This window comes from Lottia gigantea (genome assembly GCF_000327385.1).
Source record: "Lottia gigantea unplaced genomic scaffold LOTGIsca_46, whole genome shotgun sequence".
Taxonomy (NCBI): Eukaryota; Metazoa; Mollusca; class Gastropoda; family Lottiidae; genus Lottia; species Lottia gigantea.
This window is the reverse complement of record NW_008709614.1, coordinates 1,225,814-1,252,919: the sequence shown is the minus strand read 5'-3', so window position 1 is coordinate 1,252,919 and position 27,106 is coordinate 1,225,814. Positions and strand designations below refer to the sequence as shown.

Below are 27,106 nucleotides of genomic sequence, written 5' to 3'. Positions count from 1 at the left end.
AATGATAGCTTGCCAGGCAAGGTAACATACGCCCACTATTAGCTGTCAGAAATGATAACAAAGTTTGTAGTGGTTTAATATGTGAAATCAATTACTAATTTCAAGCTTTACTAAGGTCTCATACAAAGTTTAATCAAGATCGGATAATGCAGTCTCTATATAACCCTGAAATCATTCATCAGATTATTACCAATTTCGAACTTGATTGAGGTCTTATCAATATTTGCAAGCATACTAAGTTTCATCAAGATCAGATAAAAATTGCAGCCTTAATCATACATACAAGCCAAATTTAACGCGTCTTAACTAAGTCAAGGGCAATAACTCTAAAACCGTTCAACCGATTATTACCAATTTTGAACTTGACCGATATCTCATAAATATATACAAGCATACCAAGTTTCATCAAGATCAGATAAAAACTGTAGCCTTTATGGTGCATACAAGCCAAATCTAACACATTTTTACTAAGTCCAGGGCAATTACTCTGAAAATGTTCATCAGATTATTACCAATTTCAAACTTGACCGAGATCTCATCAATATATACGTGCATACTAAGTTTCATCAAGATCAGATAAAAACTGTAGCCTTTATCATGCATACAAGCCAAATTCAACGCGTTTTTACAAAGTCAAGGGCAATAACTCTGACGGACGGACGGACAGGGGCGACAGCAATATACGTCCACATTTCCATGTGGGGGTATAAAAATAAATCAGGATATGATTATATGATTAAAACATGAATTCCTTGAAAAACACTTACATTAACTTAATAAATAATGCAACCCTAGAGTTGGAATGAATATACTTGTAAATACTCATTTAAAAGTATATATTGGTACCATCATTCTATCTGCTGCAAAATCGTTTATAAAATGGATCTAAACTTGAAATGATTAAACCATTATTCATCTGTTGCATATTATTCACAAAATCTGTAAAGAAATAATAATAATAATAGAGTTTCTTGTATTCAAAGACTACTGTCTTTTAAGCTGAACTCTTGAAAGCTGCATAAATTCCAAGGTAAGTTAATTTACAAAAACCATTGTAGCAAACCTGTTATGAGAACTGTATGTACAGATTTGGGATACAAGACACTTTGTATCTGTTTTAAACACACAGCCTTCTCCTCCACTAGTGACAGACTAGAAGTACATCTACATGTGTTGACCAGAACAATAAGTCCTCGCAGTTTATACTTCTCCACCAAAGAAAATCTCTGCATAGCTTCCACTGTTAATGCATCAAATATGCCATGATTGCTCCTAAAAACACAATTGATTCTTTTGTTTTAATTCACCTTTATAAGATAGCTTGCCAGGCAAGGTAATATAAATATAATATAAAAATATGAAAGAGCAAGGGCAATAACTTATACTAAATATTTTTCAATTCTTCTGATTTTCAATAGGGTTTATCCTTGGGTGATAACAAACATTCACACCAAGTTTCGTCAAAATCTGTAAAGAATTGTCCCTTCTAGAATGTTTACAAGCTAAAACTTGAACGAGTTTTCAAGAACAAGGGCAATAACTCATACTAAATATTTTCAGATTCTTCTGATTTTCAATAGGGTTCATCCTTGGGTGATTATGAACACTCATGCCAAGTTTCGTCAAAATCCATCAAGAATTGTGCCTTCTAGAGTGTTTACTAGCAAAAACTTGAACAAATTTTTAAGAACAAGGGCAATAACTTATACTAAATATTTTTCGATTCTTCTGATTTTCAATAGGGTTCATCCTTGGGTGATTACGAACACTCATATTAAGTTTTGTCAAAATCCGTCAAGAATTGTGTCTTGTACAGTGTTTACGAGCAATTGTGGACGTACCGACAGGGGTGGCGGCAATATACGCCCCCCATTTCATGTGGGCGTATAAAAAGTACATTAAGGTGATTAGGAATTCCTTAGATCACCAGTGACACCAATACAATTTCAGAATTGACCGACAATGACAAAAGAAATGACATGACAGAGCTGCTAAGTGAAGATGATAGTATTTATGTCCCTATCTGTAAGCCTAATTCAAGGAATTCAACTGTCATGTTAACAGGTAGTTTTTGCAATTCTATTCATACATAATTGCAAGGTAGCAATGAAAAATTACCTTTTCTCAATAATTGATATAACACTAGCATGAATAAACACTTTCCATCCTTGAACTGAATGTGATAACTGTAGAAACAAAGCTTCTAGTATTTCTGTAAATAAAATGAACAAAATTTCATAGCTTGAAAAAAGAAGAAACATAATCCATATTAAGACTTCAAGCGTTAAATCCCAGGTGATAATAAACGAACTCGCTAATTGTCCAAATCTGTCAAGAATTTTGCCTTCAAGAGTGTTTGATGTGAAATTTGAATACATTCAGGTGAAAAAGGGAATTCATAATAAATTTATATCTTATTTTTTTTTTCAATTTGGATATTAAAGTTCCCAAATTTTTGTTTAAATCTGTCAAGAATTGTTTCTTCTATAGTGTTATTGAGCAATACGAGAAGGACAGCAAGATATTAATTGGAGAGAATATAGCTTCCATAATTCAGGTGGGCAAAATTTTTTTTATCAAAACTTACCCAATGAACGATGAAGAATAAAATTATCTTCTAACATAATGACACAGTTTACAGATGAAAATGGTTTTGGGTATATTGGGCGATAATTTTCTTGAGAAGCAGACCTGGCAGGTGTAATGTTTCCAGTATCTCCATAGTTTGCAGAGGTGGATGCTTCATTGACAACATCGTTTAACTTATTATGGGTCTTTTCATTCAACTCACATAATTTCATTTTCATTGATTCTTTCAAGAATAAAGATTCAGAGTTTAAAGAAGGTATTGATGTTGTACTCTTCTTATGTAAATCCTGAGGAAGCAAAGGATCTTGTTCTCTTTTTTTCAGAACAGCTTCCATTGATAACTTTGGGGAATCCATGATGTTTTTTATGTAGATATGTTGATGTTGAGACATCATTGAATCTTGACTAACAAGATCCTCAACCATGGGCCTTTTAGGTTCCAGCATTTTAGGTGAGTAGTCAGGTGCCATGTGTTGAACTGAGTCTGACAGCATTGGATCCCTATCACTGACAAGTCGATGAGAATAATTGTAGAAATCAGGTGATGTTGGCGAGAGACTTCTTGAAGAGCTTGGTGTGGAGGCTAATGATGGTTGTGTAATGAAGTGACCATGTCGTGCTCCCTGTTGCATTAAAACCAAGTTTGGATTATGAAGAGATTCTCTTGGCAGAATCATAGCTGGATTTATGTGAATATTTCTGTGTGGAACTGGGGAAAAACTCTGCTGCCCATACATTTGATATTTGAACACAGGATTCACTTGCTGAAGCAGGTGATTATGATAATGAACTGGACCAAAATTAAAGTTGTAATTGCTGAAAATAGGTGTTTCATTTCTAATAAAAATACTATTATTAACATTTACCACATTTGGTGTTTCTAATTGAGGTTGTAGATTCACTGTTGGGTGTTGCAGTCTAAGATGAGGTTTTTCATGTCCAGATAAAGATATGTCACTGAGAGGACTTATCCTTTGTTGAATTGGACATGCAAAACTACCAGGAGAAAGAGTACCTAATTGATCCACCGGTTCAAATGGTAATATGTTTTCTCCATAATGAGAATCACTTTTTTTCTCTGAAAAGAGAGCTGGTAATTCTCCCAACTCATAATGTCTTTCAATAATATTCCCTTGTTCTTCTGTGATTAAGGAGCTTCTTTTAACAGTTTGAATTTCAGACAAATCTATGTTTGCTGAAAAGCAACTTGACTTAAGCTCTATCTTACTTTCACCATAATTAGATAGTTCATTGGGCAGAGAAATTAGGCCTACTACTTGATTTTCATCCTCAGCTATTTCTCTACACACACTGGCTTGAACCATTTCCTGATCTTTTACCATGGCTTTAATTTCATAGGGAATATATGTGTCACAAATGGACAAGTCTCTAAGATTATCAGATTCACTTCTGGTTTTGATATATTCTTTGTCACTTACAGTTTTTTGGTCAGATTCACTTAGAGACTGGGGAGGGCTTTTAGTTTCTCTTAGTTCACTAATGTCACTTGAATTTTGATTACCGGATATAAGAATGTCATTCATTTTGTCAGTAATCTTGCTTTTTTTCGCCAACAAGATATTTTCAATATTTCTAGATTTTTTACAAGGCAATTCTGCATCCACCTGATGTCTTTTTTTTACTTTCTTTTCGTGTTTTTCATTTCTTATCTCAGCTATTGAGTCAACCAGACTTAACTCTTTATTCTCCCAAGCATCCAAAATATGTCTTTTTCTTTTCATCTTTTTCCTTGATTGATGTTTTGTTTCTTTAACAAATATTATACTTTCATCACTACTGACTAATTCACCTTCTTCCTTGTCATCTCCACATGATCTTTCATTCTTTGTTTGGGAAGTGGTGATTTGAGAGTGATTATTAGTGTTTTCCTCATCATCTAATGACATTTTGTTTGATGTGACTGACTCACCTTTTAAAAATGCCAATTCACTAGCAATTATTGATGTCGTTGAATCCTGAATTATACTGGTATCTGGGGTTAGATTGGAACTTTCAGTTTTTGTATTAACGTTCACTGCATTTTTAGAATAGGTCTCAGCAGTTGAATGTTTATCTATGGAAGATAGAGTGTCATCCTTATTGGTAGATAAAAATAAATCTTTCCTTTGAGGAACCACTAATGGTGGTATTAATTTTCTATTATCATACAGTTTACCATGATCTGAAGAGGTGTCAATTTTCACTTCAGGTTCTTTCACAGTCTTCTGATCACACATATCGTTTGAAGGACTAGTTAACACATTAACTTTTTTCAAAGTTTTCTTGGAACTTGTGTCACTTTCAATAAAGCTAGATGTAAGACAGGTTTGTACAATCGTATTGTTAGCTGAAGCTTGATGTCTAACTGGTTTAAAAGCTGGTAAAACAATCTTCTCGCTCTTAGAAGTTGGCTCACTATTTGAATCAAAAGCATGCTTTAGCAGCTCTTCTCTCAAAGATTTATCTTTATTATTTGATGCATCATGTTGTTTGCTGATTTTTGAAATTTGATTATCATCATATACAGCTTTTCTCTTAGTTCCACAAGGAATCAATGTTTTGGACTTGTCATCAAATGAAAGAATTTTTTTACACTTTGGTTTAGGGTCTTGGGAATCATCTTCTATGTTGCATTGAACTATTGAGGTGGCCATTTTATCACAAGTTGTACTTAAAGGTTTTCTATTACTTTTCTTCTTCTCTGATGAAATCAAAGGCAAATTTTTTAATTCCTTCTTCAAAAGTCTAGATTGTTGTTGCTTGTCTGCTTCAGAATTTGGTTTTTGCAGTTCATTTTGAAAAGTTGGTTTCATTTTTTCTAATTGCTCTGAAGCTTGTAGTTGAACTTTAAGGGAGTCTCCTGAAACTGTCCTAGTGGGCTTCTTGGAATTTTGACATTTTTTCTCTAGGATGTCTCTGGACTTTGGTTTAAGGACCAGGCCTGTATTAGGACATAAATTCCTGGGAATACATCTTTTCTCCATTTCCATTCTAGGATCTTTAAAATAACGTTTGAACTCTATAGTAAAGTCTTTCAGTGCTGGATCAGCAATATGCTCTGAAATATTAAAGAATGAAGAGAACTTAGCAAAGAAATGGAAGCTTCAATTTGAAAAAAAACATAACTTACAGAAGAAAATATTCATTTATTTCAATTTCTTAATCTCTAACATCCTAGATTTGTTTCAAATTGAAAAAAAAGATACATATTTCTTTTGTTTTAGAAGGTAAGAATAAGCTACTTACTGATATGTAGATTGACAAAAGTTATTGACTCTACAGTAAACTGCCAATAATCTTTACATTTAGGATGCACACCAGAAATGTGTCTTACTTTCTTAACAGAAGCTAAAAAGAGAAAGGATACAAATTACCATAAGCAATGCTACCTTCGAATCAATAATAGTACTTTTTATGTGATATCATTATTAAAGCAAATAACAATTTCTTTCTGTAAAGTATTAAGCATATTAAGAATGAATTTCAGATTGATATTTCTTACTTGATGTTGGCGTTGGTTTCTTCACAGTAGTTGTTTTGTCAGATGTTGGTTGTATCTTGTCTGGGTTGGTATGTGTAGACAAATCAAAGATAATTGGGAAAGTCTTTGGTTTAGTTTTTATTAGTACACCTGCCTCCGTCTGAGACTCTTTTACATCATCTGCAATAGGACCTTGAATCTTCCTTGGGGAGGCTTTTCTAGGATCATGTAATTTTGGTCTGGATTGTCTAGCTTCAGAATCAGTATCTTCTGAACTGTTGACATTCCTTGAAAAACATGATTGTACCTTTCTTGGGGAAACCTTTCTTGGATCAGGTCTGCTGGTAATTTTTTTCCACATGTTCATCATAACTTCATGCATATCACTGGTATTGTGAGTTTTTGTTTGTGTTTCATTACTAATTGGATCAAAACATGGTGTCAACTCCAAATCAGATTTTGTGATTTCAGATTTATGGTTTGCAATATTACTTTGTAACTGTGCCACTTTCTTGGGTCCAGTTACAGTTATAGATTTATTTCTTGAGATCTCATCTTTCACTGGAGTATCAAACTCAAAACAGGATGTTTTCTTTTCATCTATTATTGGTGTGCTTGAATCTCTTAAAATGTTTCCATCCTTTTGATCAGCAATCTGTGTACTGGTATCACATAATGCAGTGTGTTTGGATCCAAATTGAAAGTTTGAAGGTTTACTAAAGCAGAGGAGCTCAGTATTGCCAGATCGACTGGGTAAAGCTGATTGAAACTGGGAAGTGGTAGTCTTTAAATTGTTGCTGATAGGTTTGATAACAATATCATGTGATATGGCAGACAACACAGGCTTTGGAACGATTTGATCCATTTGCTCGAACTTCTCATGGAATGGGACTGGTTTTTGTCTTACTCCAGAGTCATAAGAAATAGTCTGCATCTGAAAATCTTTTGGATAACCTTTCAAATGTGAAGATTTTAGGTCACAATTCAGAAGATTTCTCATCGATTCCAAATCATCTATTATTTCAGTTCTTATTGATAGGTCAGGGGATTTCCTCTTCTCCAATAATGGAATGTGGATGGGTTCATCAATATTAGCTGAGTCTTTAATAACTTTAATCCTGCTATTCATCTCAGTATTTGTTTCAGTTACTAAATTTGGAGAGGATTTTATATTTATGTTACTGGTTGATTTTTCATTCTCATTCTTATCAATAGAACAAGCAGACTTAAATATAGTCTTAGACACTTTGGAAAGTAAATCTTGATCAACTTTAAAAAAGGTTGCCAATTTTGGAAAATTCTGATCAAGAGAAAAGTTGGTGGATCTATCACATATGTCTGAAGTTTTCTTGTTGACATCTCCTTCTGGTTTTTCAATGATGGTAATAGAAGGTTGAGGCATATCGGTACACAATGGAACCTGAATCAGATTTTGGTTCATCACAGAATCTTGTTTTGGAAGGATTTCAGATTGAATATGAGGAACGGTTTCAAGAGCATGTCCAATTTGAACTGATATTTTCTTGGCTTCCAAATTTTTAGGTGAATTTGTCTTCTTAATGTCAAACTTAATTGTAGAACTCATCAATGCTGAAGCGTCAGACTTACATCTTTCAGAAACTCCTTCTGTATTAGTGAAGATTAATTTGCTGTTTGATTCATGGTTGGTACAACTAGGTTCTGCAGTCTTCAATACTTTTGAAAGAGAAACAGATTCTTTAACTGTATTTAAATCAAATTTATTAGGAGACAAATGAACCAAAGACACATTCTCTGCTTTATGAGCATTTGATTGTAATTCTGAATAGTTAGGTGAGACTATACTGTCCAGGTTGGAGTTGTTGTTAGTTAGGTTTAATGTTATCTTAGGTTGCATGCATCTCTCGCTAGGCCTAGAGTCCAATTTCAAACCATCATCACATGTGTCTGACGTTACAGCCATTCCTGGTATTGCATCAGCTATGGCTGCACCTATAACAGATGCACTTTCAGACTGAGTAACAAATTCATTTTCTGATTCCAAATCCATCATGTCATTAGTGACATCTTGTTCTATTGAATATTTTGGCAATGATTCAACACTATTGGTTGGACTGGCCATAATTTCAATATCTGCTGTGCTCTCTTCCTTCAAAATCTGATCCGTAATAGCAGATTGATGCATTCTGATATAATCTTCCTCTTCTTCACAATGACCCTAGACGACAAACAGTTCAGTATTATAAACTTCACACAAATCATTCATCAAAATTAGGATGATCTAGGATCTAAATTAAAGAATGTTATGTCCGTATTTTTCAATAGAAAACTTGCATTTCAAATTCAGAACTTTGTGAAACAGACCTTAACTACAAGAGGAGTATCAACTGCAGCAAAAAACAATACATGGATCTTACTGAATATAGTCTCAATTCTTCTTCAAACATGAAATCAACTTTGTGATGAAGTAGTTTGTCTTCCTCATCTAGTGGCTGATCTACCAAATCAGCTTGCTTCTTTCTCTCTTCATAATCAATGAAATCATCAGCATCATAATCACATCTGTAAAATTATTTAAGATTTTAAGGATACGAGGATCAAATTCCAAATCATTCAGTGTAGGAAAGATATGATGGAATCTATATTTTGAACCAAAGTTGATTTGGATTGCAATCTGAAACATCAGCAGTCAGATGGATTGTCACCTGTTGTAAATGTTGTTTGATTATTCTCAGCTACTGAAATGGTGCAGGCTTACTGTCTGTCTTACTAATGTATTAACATTGTTTTAAAGCAATACCATACTTACTCAACTTCTTCATCATCAGCTGGTACCTCAGATCTTTCAAACACATAATTAGAAAAACGTCTTTCGTGACGTCTATTAAATCTGTCTCTTTTAGCACCACCAGGGTTCATAGGTCGATTGTATGAGCGGTATGAATAAGTAGTTAAATCTTGCATGAGGGCCTTTAGATCACTAAAAATTCAGAGAAAGGTCACTTATAAAGGCCGCTCTATATCTTAAGATAAAATCCATATTCATGAGGCTGAAGAATTTGCTGAACTCTTTCACTGATTTCTCTAAAGGAAGAATTTAGTTAAGCTATATTAACATAATTTTCAATGAACTGAGTGTGCAATCTAACAATGAAACAGTTAAATGTTACTTGATCATATTATATCAGTTTATATTACATTGCATCAGTATTTTGGGGAGTGATCTTTATTTTGCTTTTCAGTTAATGTGCATATTCTTCTACATACCTTACTGGTAGATCAAATGAAGCCCATTGTTTTTTCTTTGGAATGTGGGGAGCAGTGTATGGATGGAATTGGCGATTTTTTTTATTATCTTTAGCTGTGCCTGACTTTGAGGTAAGTTCTGTAGCCTAATGGAAAATGAAGTTGAATATTTACTACTTATAGCTCTTTGGACTTGTAAGGCAGCATTGAAAATTTGTGAGTCCTGGGATGATAAATCATTTTAGGTTAGCAATATTCATTCAGAAACCTGCAACTGGCACATTAGGGTCTTATTTGTTTTTTTTAATGCTTAATCCATGTAAGCCCCTCTGATTAAATTCATCAGAAACATTTACCAATCAAATAGATGGATTCAATAGAGTTAATTTTCCTGAATTGTCAAGATTAGATTACATGTTGATTTCCAAGACAAATTCATCAAGAAATAGCAATTGCTTACCTGACCATTCTTGTCTTTTACATTGGGAAACTCTGTAGCTGATATCAACATAAACTTCTCCACAATACTATCACTGCCCTTTAATTGTTCAGCTAGGTTTTGTTCCACCCTTTTACCAATATTGTTCACATTTTCCACTTTAGACATCTTCTTGAATTCAACTTTCTTTACGGATGGTTTTCTTAACTCTAGCCCTGCTTGCTTCAAGGCAGACGTTAGCAATTTAGTTTTTGGTATCTTATCTTTAGGCTGTTTGTCCTGTTTTAAGTTTTCAGTAGATGCTTTTTCCACAGATGATGATACATTGAGCTTTGACTTGTCTTCTTTTGATTTTTTACCTTTCTTCTTTGGAATGGTAAAATTGGTAAGAAGTGCTGTTCCTTTAATTTCTTCGATAGTTTTTTGATCATTTATTGGCCCAACATTTGATGATTTGGAAGGAGAAATAATCAACTGTGTTCCCTTTTCGCTCTTGGTCTGTTCTATATAATTCAAAAATGATTTCGTGAATAAGATACAATAATGTTCAGTCTATTGACACTTGTTATAATGTTAATTAAGGCTAATTTAAGATGGAAATTACTACTTACATTGTATGATTTCTTTGTTTGTAAAAGAACTGGATTTCAGATTTAATAATAACCAATAAAATACTAATAAACTCTTTACCAAAACTTAAAATAAATATTCAGTCACCTACTTTTTTTGAAATCATGAACTCCATATAAAATTAATACCGTACTTACTTTTGGAATGCTTAGATTTTCTATGATCAGATTTGTTAGTAACAATATCATCTGATCTGGATCTTCTGTGAGAATCTTTCTTTAATTTCTTATTCAGATCAACTGATTCCAATTGCTTTACTGCGCTGGATTTTGATTTCTTGTGTTTTGATTTATGAGGGGCTGTTTCTTTAAAAGTTTTCTCTAACACTGTATCTGATTTGGTTTTGGAATGTTTCTTAGACTTTTTGTGATGATGATGATGATGTTTACCCAATGATGTTTGTTCAGGACTGGATTTCTCAGATGAATGTTTGACATCTTTAGAGCTTTTTCTATCATGTTTAGACAAATCAGTGCGTGAGGTACCAATGTCAAAAGCTGACAGCTCTTTATTCTTGGACTTAATGTGAGAGTGTCTAGATCTGTGAGTAGATTTTGAGCAGTTACTCTCAGATTGGTGAGAAATATTAGAAGAGATACTGCTGTCACTATCATCCCCACAAACAGTTTCTAATTTGGACAAGAAATTCTGGTCATCATTATCAAATTTTTTAGACAGTTTCAACTTATTTGAAGATTTTGCCAATTTAATTTTTCTGATACTTTCACTAAATAGCTCATTAAATGGTTTAATGTCAATAAATTTTGATGGAAAGAGTTTTTTAACATTAAAAGGAGAGTTTGGACTGTCACAGCGTGTTAGATTCACAACAGGCTGAGATAATTTTACATCATGTTTAGTCTCATCTAGAGATTTGTTCATGAAAGTGTATATATTTCTATCTTTGGAGTTTCTTGCTCTTTCAGCTAATGACACGGTTTTCTCATCTTTTCTGATCTGATCTTCACAAATTTCAGCAGATTCAGTTTTACCAAGATCGTAAATTTCTGTTTCATCTGAGCTATAAACTTCATCAACTACCTGATAGTCAGAATTATCCATAAAATTCTGAAAATCTGATAAAGCACTACTTTCTGTGTTGTCTACATCACTCTCTATACTACATGCCTGAGGATTGACCACTGTTATGTCATTTTTCACTTTTGAGTCTTCATAGTTTAAAGATGAATCAGTGTCTACAATCTGAGCTTGTGTAACCTTTAGTTTAGTTAAGGGTACATATTGATTTAGTAATATTTCCTTTTGAGCAGCATTTGAATTATGGAAGTCTATTTTTGTAATATTTTGCTGAGAAGCTTCAGCAAATGCTGAACTTTTAATTTTTTTGGGATGTTTCGGATTTACAGGCAATTTTGAAGTACATTTATCTTCATTCAGACAAATTTCATCTACATTAGAAGAAGGCCGAAGAGATTCATTTCTACCAGTAGCTTTAGTAACACGTCTGTCAAGCTTTGACTCTTGTTCCGAAGTCAAGTCTTCTTCAAGAGAGAATGATGACACTGAATCTGATGGTAGATTCAAATCATCATCCAAGAAACCAGTTGATGTTGAATCCAAAATATCCAACACAAATTCAGAATTTTTAGAGGGAGGACAATTATTTGTTAATTCATGTACACCTTTGCTGATTGATGTATCAAAAGAAACCTCTTCATCAGAGCTGTATCTTGGTATAAATTTGTCTGGAATCGCATGTATGAGGTTTAGATCTTCTTCTGGGATGCTAATTTTTAAAGGCTTTGCAACGTCTTGGCTAGAATTGAGATCCTCTCCAGAAGTTGAGTCTGTGTTTTGGCTAATTGATCCTGGGTTTGAAGCGTTTTTGCAAACATTCAAAATTTCTGATGATGAAAAAAAGTTTATATCTGGAGATACTCTTTGACTTTCAAGAATATCATGTGTGATTCTTGTGTTACTATCACATTTGGATTGTGCATTATCAACAGATTTTATTCCATTTGATTTTTCCAGAACCGACATTGGACATATCACATTTTTATTTGTAATACTAGATGGCACAATGGACAGGGTTGGCATTTCAGGACTAACGGTAAGCCTTACTTGTGACTGAAGAGATGTTTCCATTTTATTTTGAATGTCAGCCATGCAAAGTTTAACTTCTGCATCCTCTGGTGATTCCATGTGTCTACAGTCTGAATTCTGAGAATCTTCATGTGAATTAATACAATGCCTATTGCTTGATCCAATATTCTTATAAATTTGGTCCAATTTTAGAAACTTTTTTGGTGATGCTGCAGTCTGATATGCATATTCATGTATAGGTTGTTTCATTTGGAGCTTGTCATTAGCATATGTGTCAGTATGAAGAGACATGAGGTCTCCAACGGAAGTGTACACATTTATGCCCTCAGCAGAATCTGTTGGGTCAGTATTATGGTTGTAAGGTGGTAATGGTAAACAATTGGAATTAAAGTCTAACTGGTAAGCATCATAATCTACATCTACATCTGAGCCATCACTTTGGGAACATCTTTCTGACACTTGGTTGGCAATTTCAAATAAGCAGTCATCTTCAGATGTATCTTCCCTTACTTTGGGATTATCCACATCACCAAAGCTACAATTAGCCATCTTTCTTTCAACAACTGTTTCTCTGGTTCCTTTTTTATCTTCATAGCTTATATCTCCTTTAGGACAACCTTCTCCATCAACATTTGTATCATTTGATTTGGTGATTGCAACTGTATTAGATGATGTAGACTGAGATACATGGTTGTTACAAGGAATTGATGATGAGTTATTTTTTAGACTAACTTTACTATTTGTGTCAATATTTTCTACCAATGGGACTGAAATTATAAATTGTATGCATGTATTATTTCGTATCGAAATAGACCTTTTAACACTGTTTATTTCTCAAACAAAGTGATAATGATGAAATGAATGTTTTGTGAAATGAAACCTTTTCCATGACAGCGATTTTTAAGTCATTTCATTTTGCAACGGACCAGCAACTGTCGTACTTTATTGAAATTGGAACTGAAGAATGAATGAGTAAACAAGTTTAGAACTACAATTAATATGAACAATGATTAACATAAACATATTATTGGTGTAAACAGTATTAAACAAGTAAGATTAGCTGAAAAGTTAACATAATAACACAAATGAAGATTAGTTTTTAACAAAAATCAAGGAATACCTTTTTCTTTCTTTGACACATCACTAAACAACACAGTACAAAACATATTAAGCTACATTGATGAATGAATAAATTTGTTATAAAAACACAAAAATAAGATATAAACACACATGTGTATACTGATAGCATGAGAATAGTTAACAGAATGATGAAAATGACCAAAGATATAGCAACTAACATTATTCACATGAATAGCAAGAATCAGTTGACAGGAAATGTTAAAGATAGTGGACCACAGCCATATACGCCCACCATGGCATGCGGATGGTAAATATTCGAGATTTTGGAGCAAGGGCAATAACTCTGCTTCTAACGGTCGAAAATAGCTCAAATTCAAACTTGATCTTCGTTTTATGAATATGTACACACATACAGAATTTCATTTAATTTCATCAAAAAATCTAGTTTTTAGAGCATTTACAAGCAAATGTTGACCGACGGACGGACGGATGGACGGACAGGGGTGCCGACAATATACGTACACGTAAGGGGTGATGGGCATATAAAAAGTGTAATTAAGTGTCAAGTGTTTACCTTATAGCATACTTATTTTGTTTTCTGATAACTGTATTATTCAGGAAGTTTGTCTTATCAGTAACTGTAGTAATACCACTAACTGTAAGATCCATACTGGGACTGTCTAGATCTGTACCAACACTTTCAAGGTCGGTGGAGTTGTCTTCACTACTAACACCACTGTATATTTTGGGGAAATTCAGCTTTGCGCTTGCGACTTCAGGTGAGAGATGTTCATAGAAGCATGGATCACCTAAATTTGGAATGTAGGAAATGTTATCACAGGAATCGAGTTTTATTTTAGAAATATCTGGTTTGCTTTCTTCAAATTCTAACTTGGTTTTACAGGATATGTTAGGATTTTGTGTTGTATACTGGTTACCATTATCAACAATTTCTGAAATGCTTCTGTTAGTCTTGTAGAGAACATATGGAACTATTTTAGTCACATCATCACCTTCATGTGGATAAGAGTTTTCAATTTGTAAGCTTTCGGCTATTTCGAATAATTCTAAAGAAAACTGACAGTTAAAGGTATGAATAACCTTGTCCAATTTCAGTTTTTCAGCATTACTTATTGGTTTAGTAAAATCATCATAAGTCTTTGATCTATGCCATTGAGTGAACACTAGTGACTTTGAATATGGAGATACTTTTATTGGTGGAGTGTTCTGAATAGATGAATTGACTAAAGGTCCAGGATTAAATAGTGCATGATTAATTATCTGAGGTGAGATGTTATTATCATTTTGGTTGGTCAAGTTCAAACATCCTAAATAATTTTTCACTGGAGTTCCAATCCCAGTTTGATAAATTGGGGTAAAATTTGGATCACACTTGTCCATTGATGATTTATTAGTAAGTATTGTTTGTTGCTGACTTGGAAAGTAATTTTCTACTTCTGGAACTTTCCCTGCTGTTTTAAACATGCAATAAAAGTATTCTGTAAATACAAAACAGTTATAAGCAGAGTCAAGCAAATGTTTGAAAAATTGTTTCCTAATTTCCACACTATTCTTTATCATTTCATGAATTACAAATCGTGTACATTGTTGCTTAATGAACAACATTGAAGAGAATGTCATAGCTAATTATTTAATATAAAAACATATCTGGCTTGTTACCTAGAATTCATTTTTGGTACACATATTTGTAGTTTACCAAAAATGAATTCCAGGTAACAAGCCAGATCTGTTTTTACATTAAATAATTAGCCATGACATTCTCTTCAATGTTATTCATAGTATTTAAAATAAAGGCTGCTTCAATTACCCATGTTAGAAACCAACAGTGTATATAGCAATAACAGATAACAATACATAGTGGTCAAAAACTTTGAACACGTGCTATAAATCAATTTTTCAGTGTATGTGAAAATTGTTAAGAAAGTTTATATATATCAAAGAAGCAAGTATGAAAATAAACTTACGAGGAGAGTTTAAATAAGCAGATTGTTTAGAGAGAAATAAACAGTATAACCTTCCATATTTATCACATTCTCTACTGGATAATCCTACAATATAGACACTGAAGTCAAGTGCAGCTTTGATTTTGAACAAAAATATCTGGCAGTATAGTAACAATTACCAGTATGAAACCTTCAGTCATACACACTTGAACTTTTTGAGGCAATACTGATTAATATTAATGTTTTGTCAACATCTGTCAAGAATTGGGCCTTCTAGATTGTTTACACGCTAAAACTTTAACGCGTATTTAAGAACAAGGGCAATAACTCATACTAATTATTTTCTTATTTTTTTATTTTCAATAAGGTTCTTCCATGGGTGATAACAAACTCTCCCACTAAGTTTTGTCAAAATCTGTCAGGAATTGTGCCTTCTGGAGTGTTTCTGGACCGACAGACGAAGGACTGATGGATGGTGACGACAATATTTCATGAGGGCGTAAAGAGCCTTAAAATCAAAACTCTATCAATAGGAAAAACAAATAATTTGGCAACTTTATCCAGTAAATTTTCTAAACATAAAGAAAACATAGCCTATAAATGCTTTTATGGAATTGCAAACCAACCTAACTTAGCTGTCAAAGAACAAGATGGTATCAGGAATAAGACTGTATTGGAATCAGGTTTCACTATAGCTAGCTGAAGTATAAGCATAAAATGAAAATGGCTAAATATGGTTTTAAAAATAATCAACATATACACATCATACAAAATGAAAGATAAAATGTCAATATACTATCTATAGTAAGTCAGACATTCCTGCAGCTTTGTAAAGTTTTTAGTCAAACAATTTAATTTATCTGTATTCGATTGCAATACCAACATTTACATGCAGTTACAATTCAGCTGGAGTGCTGACCAGTCTTATTTTTCAAACATTTAACGAACAAAATCAACACATTTCTCTGCTCTGGCATCTCACTTTGATGCAGGGATGTTCACTCTGGTAAGAACACTTGATGCTAAACAAGTGCTATTGGATTTGTCGATTCCATCAAGTAGCTAGTCACATTAGCTTGAAGTTTGTGCTTATTTTATAATACTTACACAGTTCTTTTCCAATAGATATTTAGTTATCTTCTGAAAATGGTCTACACTCCCTGGTTTCGGTTTCAATTCTGTTACATTTATATATCTTCTTCTCCAAAACGTTTCTTGACATTTATTCAACTGATTTAAATTATTAAAATATTTCTCTTCAGCGTGTACAATTTCTGATCTATTACAGATATTAATATTGCTTCCCCTGTAAAATACATTTATTAATCGTAATATTCATACATATCTAGAACAAATTGGAACGTAACTTTATACTTTTCTACTTATTTTGTTTAATTTTTTGCTATTTGAATATATATCTATAGGTTACAATTTTTTAAAAATTATGTATACACTGTTATACATTTTTGAAGTAATAGGGCAAACAACCTATTTTATTCTAAATCAATTAAAAAAAAAATTCTTTACAGATTAATTAATTACAGAAAATAGCAGATTTAAATTTTGTGATAAAAATAAGCTTTATGATCTGTCCTCTTCATTAATTGTATAGCCTTGAGGTTATATTTTTTAACGGAGACTTAATTACATATCTATTTCTCACATTTACTTACAATCTAACTGGTTTAAAATATCCTGCAGAAGACATCATAGTAACATTACAGGCATATGAGCCTTTTAAACTTAATTTTCCATTCCATACTATATACTCTTCTTTAGCACTACTTATTTTACTGCAGACAGTCAATGGAGACCTATGACCGAATTTCTTTCTGCAAAAAAAATGAATAATGAATATATTGAAAGTCTTATAATTTTTGCTATTCACAGAAAAGGAATAAAGGAACATGATAACCTAAGAATTGTGTTGTCACTGTAACTGTCAAAAAAAATGTTGTCATAACATCTACAGATCATGTTTAAACATGTAAATTACATATTAGAATCACAATAACTGCCACTGGGACCGAAAATAACCTGTTGATGAAGATTTTATCTTTTGTTAGGAAATAAAGTTAATTTCAAATTAACAAGTCTGGTTACATACCCTGATGGACAGTTGAGTGTGTTATTAGAATGTATTGATTTATAGATAACATCTAGGACAGCATAAGGTATTATTTGTCTAGGATATTCGACTATTCTTCCTTCTTCATCATAGTCATATAAATAGATCTAGAAACAAAATAAATTTGATTCTCCTTAATATACTACAGAAAGATGTTTTTGTTTCGAAAAAGAAAACACTTTTCACTATAAATTGGTTAAATCAGTTAACTGATTTCGGGTAGTATTTCATGGGTAACCGGGTCTGATTTGAGAATCGGTTAACCGTCAATTTTATAAGTAAAAAAGAGCAATTTTGACAGAAAATTCGTCACTGTATGAGTCTTTAAGCTGTTTTCTTTAGTAAACAAACATCTTTATTGATTGAATAATTGAGATTAATGAATCAAGATAGGGTATCAATTATCAAAACACTTACGAGTTGCAAGAATTGTGGCCAAGATTATCAAGCCTCTTTTTTGATTTAAGTTCAATTAATTACTCATTCTGGATTATTGCATCACAATGGTCTTAGTTTGTCGATAGTCACCGTTTGCACCGTTATGTTAATCAGGTTAAACAAATAAGCACTGTAATCATTATCAGACGTTCGGCATGCGCCACGGTTCGTTGAATTTTGTTATTATTTTTATTGTATTGAGGAAATGTAACACAGTGTTTTTAAAGCATGTTCTAGTGTTTTAATGAGTTTTGTTATTATTTTTATAATTTCAATCGAGTACGAGTTGCTTAGGATGAAAACAGTTATAAAGATCGTATTACTTTTTATTAACTCTCCTCTAATAGGCTGTTTGTGGAACCAGTACATTGATTCGCGGTGAGTTCAATGAGATACACTCATTATACTGACAAACCGTTATTGCCGACAATTACCTCGTTCGTAAAATTCACTAGCCGTTTCAACACTAACTATAAATATGTTTTAAATATGTTAAGATTGATATGCATTAAGGTTGTTTCCAGCTAGCTTGATACTGTATCTGACATTTGGAACACTTGCTGTTCATTGAGATCATTTACTTTCAATAGCTTTTTCATATCATTTATGTTCCTTAACAATCAATATTGATAAACCTACCTGGTTTTGATCTAGTATCTGTTGGTCAGTCATATTTTTGTTTTCTATAGAAACTGGTTTGCTGACATGACAATCATAATTAGGTGTTGGATCAGAATGACTTCCAGTAGTGATCAATGGAACAGTCTTAACTCTACCCTACAGAACCAAATGAAATACAAGTGGTTGCCTAGCAAGATACGCTCACTTTCCTGATACATTTTCAGTATATCAAGGGCAGACACCTATCTGTGTCAAATCATACCAAAAAAACTAATTTGTGCAAGATAATGTTAATTCAAACGAACACACACTAATTAATAAAATTCTGACATAAACTTTCACCTCTATCACCAACAAATCTTGATGCGTTTTTACTAAGTCATGGGCAATAATAACTCAAATTGTCTAATATAATCTTGACTAAGATCTCATCATTATAAAAGATAATACCAAATTTCTTTTAAATCTGATGTACTCTCTATTGTGTTCACAAAACAAAGTTTTTCATAAATCAAAGGCAATAACTAAAAAAACCATAAAGATAGCCAAATTCGAGCTTGTCCAAGATTTCATCATTACACCAAATTTTCATTTAAATTGGATGAAAACTGTAATGTTTATTGTGTTCACAAATAAATTTTGACGCGTTTTTCTTAAGGCAAGGGCAATAACTCAAAAACCGTTCATCGAAAGATAGCCAACTTCGAACTTGTCCAAGATCATCATTCTAAATAATCACACCAAATATCATTCACATCAGATAAAGATAGCTTGCGAGGCAAGGTAACATACGCCCACTGACAGCTGTCAGAAATGATAAAACCGTCTTTAGTGACTAAAGTACGAATTTTCTCATATTGAAGAAATTTTATTAGAATTCAATTACATAGATATATATATGCCAGTTATTTATGCTGAGTAATTCTACAAACTTTTTTAAAATCAATATCAATTGCCCAAAAAAACAATTAAATCGCACAGCTCTAATCAAGGGCCAAAAAACAACTTTTGACGAGTGTCAATGGCAATAACTCAATAAACGTTCATCAAAAATATCTCAAGTTAGAACTTGTCCAAGATCTTATCAATTCCAATGATCATCATCATCATCAGAATCGGTTGAAAACTGTAGCTTCAATCCTGCTCACGAACAATTTTTAATAAAATTCAAGGGGTTCTAAGTCAAGGGCAATATCTCAAAAACCGTTCATCGAAAATGTCAAATTCGAACTTGACCGAGATCTTATCAATCTAAAGCATCCCACCAAGTTTTATCAAAATCAGATGAAAACTGTTGTCTCTTTAGTGCTCACAAGAAATGTTGACGGACGGACCGACGGACCAACGGACAACCTTTAGTCTTACACTTGTTTTGAACTCTTTGGGACGAAACTGAATAATATTACCAAGTTTTGTCAAGAATTGTGCCTTTTAATGTTAGTGAATTTAACCTATACTAATTATTTTTCAATTTTACTCTTTTTTCATCCTTGGGTGATCAAAAACACTCACACCAAGTTTCGTCAAAATCTATCAAGAATTGTGCCTTGTAAAGTGTTTACGAGCTAAACATTATACACATTTTCAAGAACAAGAGCAATAAGTAATACAGTGGTGTTACCTATTTTCGTGGATATAACGATTCAACACCGAATTTCGTCAAAGTTAAAAAAACGAATTTTTTTTTTTTGTCTTAGATGTTTCCTCAGATATTCTACAAAATAATTAAAATTGGTTTATTTCGATTTTCTTTATGAATCCTTCACTTTGACCCATATTTCATGAGCAACCAACTCGGCAACACGGCAGAATGCGTCACCTATTTTCGTGTACAATGTTTGATCTATAAATAAATCTAGAAAAACACGTTGTATAGATACCGGGTGGTATAATTAACTTCTCTTAGTATTTATCTTTAATATCAATTCATTATAACTACTGACAATTCCTTCAAAGAACCACGATTTAAAAAAAAAATAGTGACTGACAAAATAAGATACGTAGCGTGATTTATTGCTAAAAGTCACTGAAACAACATAAGAATATGGTACACTTTGTGTTCCATAGAAATTTTCTGCTGACACGGAATCTGCTAGTTGATCATGTGACTTCACTCGTTGGACTACATTCTAGCAGACGACACCTGGAATTCTGATTACGGCTTGGAATTATACTGAAATTCGGCCGATAAAAAATTTGGTAATAAGTGAAATCCGCCATTTTGTATTTGTCGTAATAAGTGAAATCCGCCATTTTGTATTTGTCAAAGTATATATTAATACATTTTACCTTGCTTGAAACTACTGGATTCATTCTACTAGCTGATATTGTAGAGAAAACCCGTGTTTATTAAAACAAGCTAATGCGGAGGTCACGCAAGGTCTCTCGTATAAATTATTAATCCTTTCTGGAAATCCACGAATAATAGGTTTCCACAAATTAGGTTACTTGACTGTACTAAATATTTTTCGATTTTTTTGATTTTAAAAATTAAATTGTCAATATTCTGACAAACATGGGTGATGCCATTTCAAGTGGGCATATACAAAGAGAAATAATAAATTCACCTTTAAAAATTTGAACATGATGATTTGACCAAACCAGTGAGGAGAATCTGTAGTAACTATTGGTATAACATCAACATATCTTGATAGATGAACACCTTAAACAGAAAATAAGAAAAAATAATGTGTAACATGATTAAGATACACTGCAACATATATACATTCAAACAGTTTCAGTTAGAAGTAAATGTCTTTCGTGTTTAATAAAAAAAAAAAAAAGCATTACAAAGTTTCATTTAAATGGTCAAAAATGTATCTATCATCATAGTGACAAGATTAAGTTGTGGACAAATCAAAAACCCAAGCTTTCATCATTCTCTCAAGGCGAATTAAATGATTTCTCCCTTCAGTAAGATTTGATCATTCTGCAAGTTGATACCAACCAAACCATGGCTCCTATCGTTATGGAAGGGCAGGGCCAAAGCAATATAGATAGCACTTTTTAAGACAAATGATCGAAAAAATTGATATTATGATGAACATATACAGGTTTGAAAGTCAAGAAATATAATAAAGATAGCTTACCAGGCAAGGTAACATACGCCCTCTACCATGATATTAAATATGATAAAGTCTTTAATAATGAATTTTCAAATAATATAGGCAAAACCTCAAAAACAGTTCATCAAAGTCTCATTGGAGAACACACGGTGGAAATAAAACCTTTCATCCGATTATTACCAACTTCGAACCCAACCGAGATCTCAACAATATTTACATGTATGCCAAGTTAAATTAAAATCAGATAAAAAAAACTGTAGTCTCTTTCGTGCTAAAAAGCCAAATATTATGTGTCAGGGCAATAACTCCAGAATAGTTCATCCGATTGTTACCAATTTTGAACTTGACTGAGATCTCATGAATATATACACGCATACTAGGTTTCATCAAGATCGGATTAAACTATAGCCTATATCATGCTCACAAGTCAAATTTGATGTGTTTTTACTAAGTCAAGGGCAATAACTCTAAAACCGTTAATCCGATTATTACCAATTTTGAACTTGACTGAGATCTCATTAATATATACACGCATACTAGGTTTTATCAGGATCGGATTAAACTATAGCCTATATCATGCTTACAAGTCAAATTTGATGTGTTTTCACTAAGTCAATGGCAATAACTCTGAAACCGTTAATCCGAAAATTACCAAATTCAAACTTGACTGAGATCTCATCAATGTATAGATGCATACCAAGTTTCATCTAGATCAGTTAAAAACTGTAGTCTATATCAAGCCTACAAGCCACATTTGATGAAATCAAGGGCAATAACTCTGAAACAGTTCATCCGATTATTACCAAATTCGAACTTGACTGAGACCTCATCAAAATACATACATAGCATTCATCATGATCAGATAAAAACTGTAGCCTCCATCGTACATACACGAAATGCGGACAGGTGCGACATCAATACTCATCCACATTTCCATGTTGGAGTATAAACAAGTGGGCATTGGTCAGCTGCTTACCCATCTGAGGATGTCCAATGAATGAGGATTCTTCATTACCAACTTTTAAACCTTGTTTTATAATTTCACTTACAAATTCATCCTATAAAGACAATAAATTTTCATGTTCTCTTGTAACCAAAATTTTGGTTACAGCATAATTCTGATATTGTAAACAATTGCTATAACAGTTTTGAACAGAGATTTGTGTTATTTAAAGGGAGAGTTTTGCCATCTGTTTTCATACCTTAATTTAAGGAAACAGGATAATCTGTAAAAGTGTGCACTGTTCACCATCACAGTTAAAAAGACACATATAGAAATAAAATAAGAAAATCATAGTTCCTTTAACACCTTATAAACTATTTAACATTATGTATCTGTGAGGATGCAATTTACCTTTCTTGGACCAACAGCATAGATAAATCCATACGTTTCAATAAGTTCTTTCTCAGTGTAGCCATTATTTTTCATGGCATTTCTCTTTTCTACAAACTGAGAGAATTTATGTTAATTAGAATATGGATAAGAACAATGTTCAAGATGGCTTGTCACATTTTAAAGAGTAAAATCGAGCCAACTGTTAGGTTATTCGTTATGAATTATTCATAACACAAATTAGTCATTCAATAGTAGCCGACAATGGAAATATTTGTCAGAATCCATTTGTTTTTACCTCATGAAAGAAACTGGTATTATTCCCAATTATTAGAACACCTTGACGATTGATATAAGTATGAGCTCTCAATTAATCAAATATATGAATAAATAAAATAAATTCGTCAAATATCTTTTATGATTAATAAGGGGGCTTGGTAAGAGTAATCTAGCTCTCATTTCAGCACTTTTAATCTCACAACAATTTAAGGAAGTAAAACAGAGCTTTTTGATGTGTTTAAGTTTCATTTTATGACTTCATTTGCATCAAGTTTTAATTAATATTGAATAGCCTATGCACTTGCAATGACCTAAAATTTTCTAAATCTGAATAAAAGATAATTTCATAAAAACATGACTAAGTCTGTACAGTCAAGTAACCTAATTTCGTGGTAACCTATTTTTCGTGGATTTCCAGAAAAGTTTAATAATTTACATGAGCGACTTTGCGCGACCTCCGCATTTGCTTGTTTTGATAAACATGGGTTTTCTGTACAATATCAGCTAGTAGAATGAATTCAGTAGTTTCAAGCAAGGTAAAATGTATTAATGTATACTTTGACAAATACAAAATGGCAGATATCAGATATCAGTTATTACCAAACATCACTGTTTTTATCGCCCAATTTCCTTATAATCCCAAGCAGTAATCGAAATTCCAAGTGTCGTCTGCTAGAATTTAGTCCAATGAATGAAGTCACATGATCAACTGGCGGATTCCGTCTCAGCAGAAAATTTCTATGGAACACAAAGTGGACCATATTCTTATGTTGTTTCAGTGACTTTTAGCAATAAATCACGCTACGTATCTTATTTTGTCAGTCACTATTTTTTTTTAAATCGTGGTTCTTTGAAGGAATTGTCACTTGTTATAATGAATTGATATTAAAGATAAATACTAAGAGAAGTTATTTATACCACCCGGTATCCATACAACGTGTTTTTTTCGATTTATTTATAGATCAAACATTGTACACGAAAATAGGTGATGCATTCTGCCGCCATGAAATATGGGTCAAAGTGAAAGATTCATAAAGAAAATCAAAATAAACCAATTTTAATTATTTTGTAGAATATCTAAGGAAACATCTAAGACATAAAAAAAAAATTTGTTTTTATAGCTTTGACGAAAAAAGGTGTTGAATTCTTATATCCACGAAAATAGGTTACACCACTGTATAAACAACAAATGGAAATACCTTTTTAACTATTTCTGCCTTGTTAATCAAGCAGCATTTTTTAATGGTTAACTTCTCACTTGACGTGTAATAAAAAAGTTGCTTAACCTTAGGTAAAACTTCATGTTTAAATTGGTAAGAAGATAATGTAACCTCTGAGAGTAAATCTGAAATATTCAATTCAATGTTCTTACTATTTTGTAGGCTTAAAGTCATCGCAAAAGAAAAACAATGTACCTTTAAGTTACACCCATGATCTTTTCAATCCAACAATTTTATTTTTCACAATGTTGTTAGAAAAGATTTTAATTTGAAAAAAAAAAAATTATCGAACAATATGTAAAGAGTTTTCATTGATCTTGCTGATCCAGATGCATATCAAAATCAAAGTTATTCTACCATTTGCCTCATTACATTTTTAACAAATTATAAAATATGATTTCCAGACCTAATCAACTTATTTTTATCAAATGTGTTCAAGGGGAAAACTTCATGGTAGAAATAATTTGTTTCAGATAAGGACAGGAGACAATGAGCCTGAGGACCACTCTTTGACTCATTGTGACATTTGCATGATTTGTATTTTAAACTCTGTCTTCTTTAATCTAACCAACCAACCTCAGTCACAGGTAGGCCTACTCTCTGGCAACATCAATTTAAGTTCTAAATCACATTTTGTCTATCATTCTATCAGGGTGCGATGAGGGAAATTTTGCCAGGACAGCGGCATTAGCCTGCTCTTTTTCGATTTCCAACTGTCGAGGGATCTTTAACGTGCCTGTAGCACACGGGGCCTCGGTTTATTGTCCCATCCGAACGACTAGACGCTTTTTCCATGTCAGCACCTCTTACCTGCATCACTGACAGGGGGAAACCGGGTTGAAAAATCCTAAGGTATTATCTCGACCTATGCCGGGATTGAATCCTGGACCTCCAGTTTAGCGAGCAAGCATCTTAACTCACTGAGCCACCGCGGCTCCCGAAATTTCTTGGTAGAGAAGTGTGTTCATTTCTAGTGCAAAATTTTCATAACTTACATATTCATGGACCCAAAGGCATTCTAAGACAATTGGTATGCACTTAAAACTCATATTTGAATATTTGTGACATGAGAGAAAAAAATTAAATTTAGAACTCATCAATGTGGCCAGAGTAGACTACTCAAAGGTAGACCAAGAATTAGTAGTGCCGTGGACAAGTCAGCATAACTAAAACGACCATAATTAACCAAATAAAAAAATTACCAGGGTGATCTTTTAAAAATTTGGGTATCTTGTAAATCTTGGAAGGGGAAATTTCGACTTTATTTGATTTTGACAGTTCATCATCTATGATATTCCCGCCATCTTTGATGGTGCAGACACCAGATGGACGTTTGACAGAATTATCTACAAAGGTTTCGGCTTGATTTTCTCCTTTTCCATCGCCTGACATTTCATTTGAAGAAGGCTGAAAACGGGGTCGATTGACGCCTTCACCGTCCATGTTTGCAGTTTATCAAATTCTTGTCATTTACGTGAGTTTTCAAAGACTTTGTACCAGTTACGTTTCTGTCACAGACATTTCTATTTTCACAACACATGTTTATATTAGAAAATGCGCATGTGCGGTGCTTACTCAGAGACCCGTTATTGATAAAATATGCAATTAATTTATTACATCAAAATATAAGAATAAACATAAACCATATCAAACTGAATGAATGATTTAAAGCAGAGGGTTGGAGGATGAAATTTCTATGATCTGTCATACATCAGCGATTCATATAATTATTTCAATAAAGTGTACCGTTGCTGTACATTAACGGTTAAGCTATCTCTAAGCCAAACCTTGATTAATAATATATTTTCAAACATAGATCATTATCTACTCATCTTGTATATATATATTACCGTCTACTGTCCAGACTGTCCTAATTTGAACTGCTGGTTCAATGGTTTTATGCAGCTGCATCCATGTAGATGGGTCTGGATAGGCCAGTCTCTTATGAGCTCCATTAATTATCTTAAGAAATACACCCCTCGGAAATGAGCTTGGCCCGGTTTGCACCCCCACCCCTTTTCTTCTTTCCAAATCTTAAATTTCTTATCATTGAGTTCTTAAGTGTACGGTGTTTGACAATTATTTTGTTGCAGTTACTTGGCACCTCCACCTAAGGATTCCTAGAACGTTACTGATCTGTTTGTGGCGACCGGTTTGCGTACTCGCCCCGTTGCCCCTTGTGAAGAGATTTTTATACATATGGATTATATTGAAATTCTCAACGAGACGAAAAAGCTTTATCACAAAACAAACAAACCCTAGCCGATTTCTTTTATGTAAATCTAAATGATGATATAGTAGTTTTCATTGTGAACTTTGAACCAAGTCAATTGTGAAAATTTGTTTAGAAACAGTGATATGCGATATTTAACTCCCAAACTTGAAAGTAAACAGAGCAAATTATAATCCAGGTAAGAATATATTATATGTAATTTATAAGCTGGTATAGTAAGGGTATTTATGCGGTTTACTTTAAACGTCAAGACGACCATATCTAGAGATATTTGCTCGTAAATGGTCCGGTGCTCTCATCCACTGATGAGTATT

General features: G+C 32.9%; 1 protein-coding gene across 1 annotated transcript; it reads right to left on the bottom strand.

The window, feature by feature from the left end:
* Window positions 1-853: 853 nt before the first annotated feature.
* LOTGIDRAFT_164639 (hypothetical protein) lies at window positions 854-26,002 on the bottom strand (the record flags this gene model as incomplete). Its single annotated transcript, XM_009061165.1, has 26 exons — window positions 854-939; window positions 1,064-1,272; window positions 2,119-2,212; window positions 2,588-3,784; window positions 3,818-5,647; window positions 5,836-5,937; window positions 6,092-8,267; window positions 8,467-8,611; window positions 8,859-9,029; window positions 9,317-9,441; window positions 9,756-10,232; window positions 10,346-10,374; window positions 10,502-13,198; window positions 13,552-13,574; window positions 14,086-15,010; window positions 15,497-15,580; window positions 16,102-16,174; window positions 16,583-16,781; window positions 17,149-17,307; window positions 17,583-17,710; window positions 18,681-18,818; window positions 21,230-21,324; window positions 22,704-22,785; window positions 23,082-23,177; window positions 24,539-24,684; window positions 25,762-26,002. The coding sequence occupies 26 exons, from the start codon at window positions 26,000-26,002 to the stop codon at window positions 854-856; spliced, it is 11,727 nt and encodes a 3,908-aa protein (XP_009059413.1).
* Window positions 26,003-27,106: the final 1,104 nt, after the last annotated feature.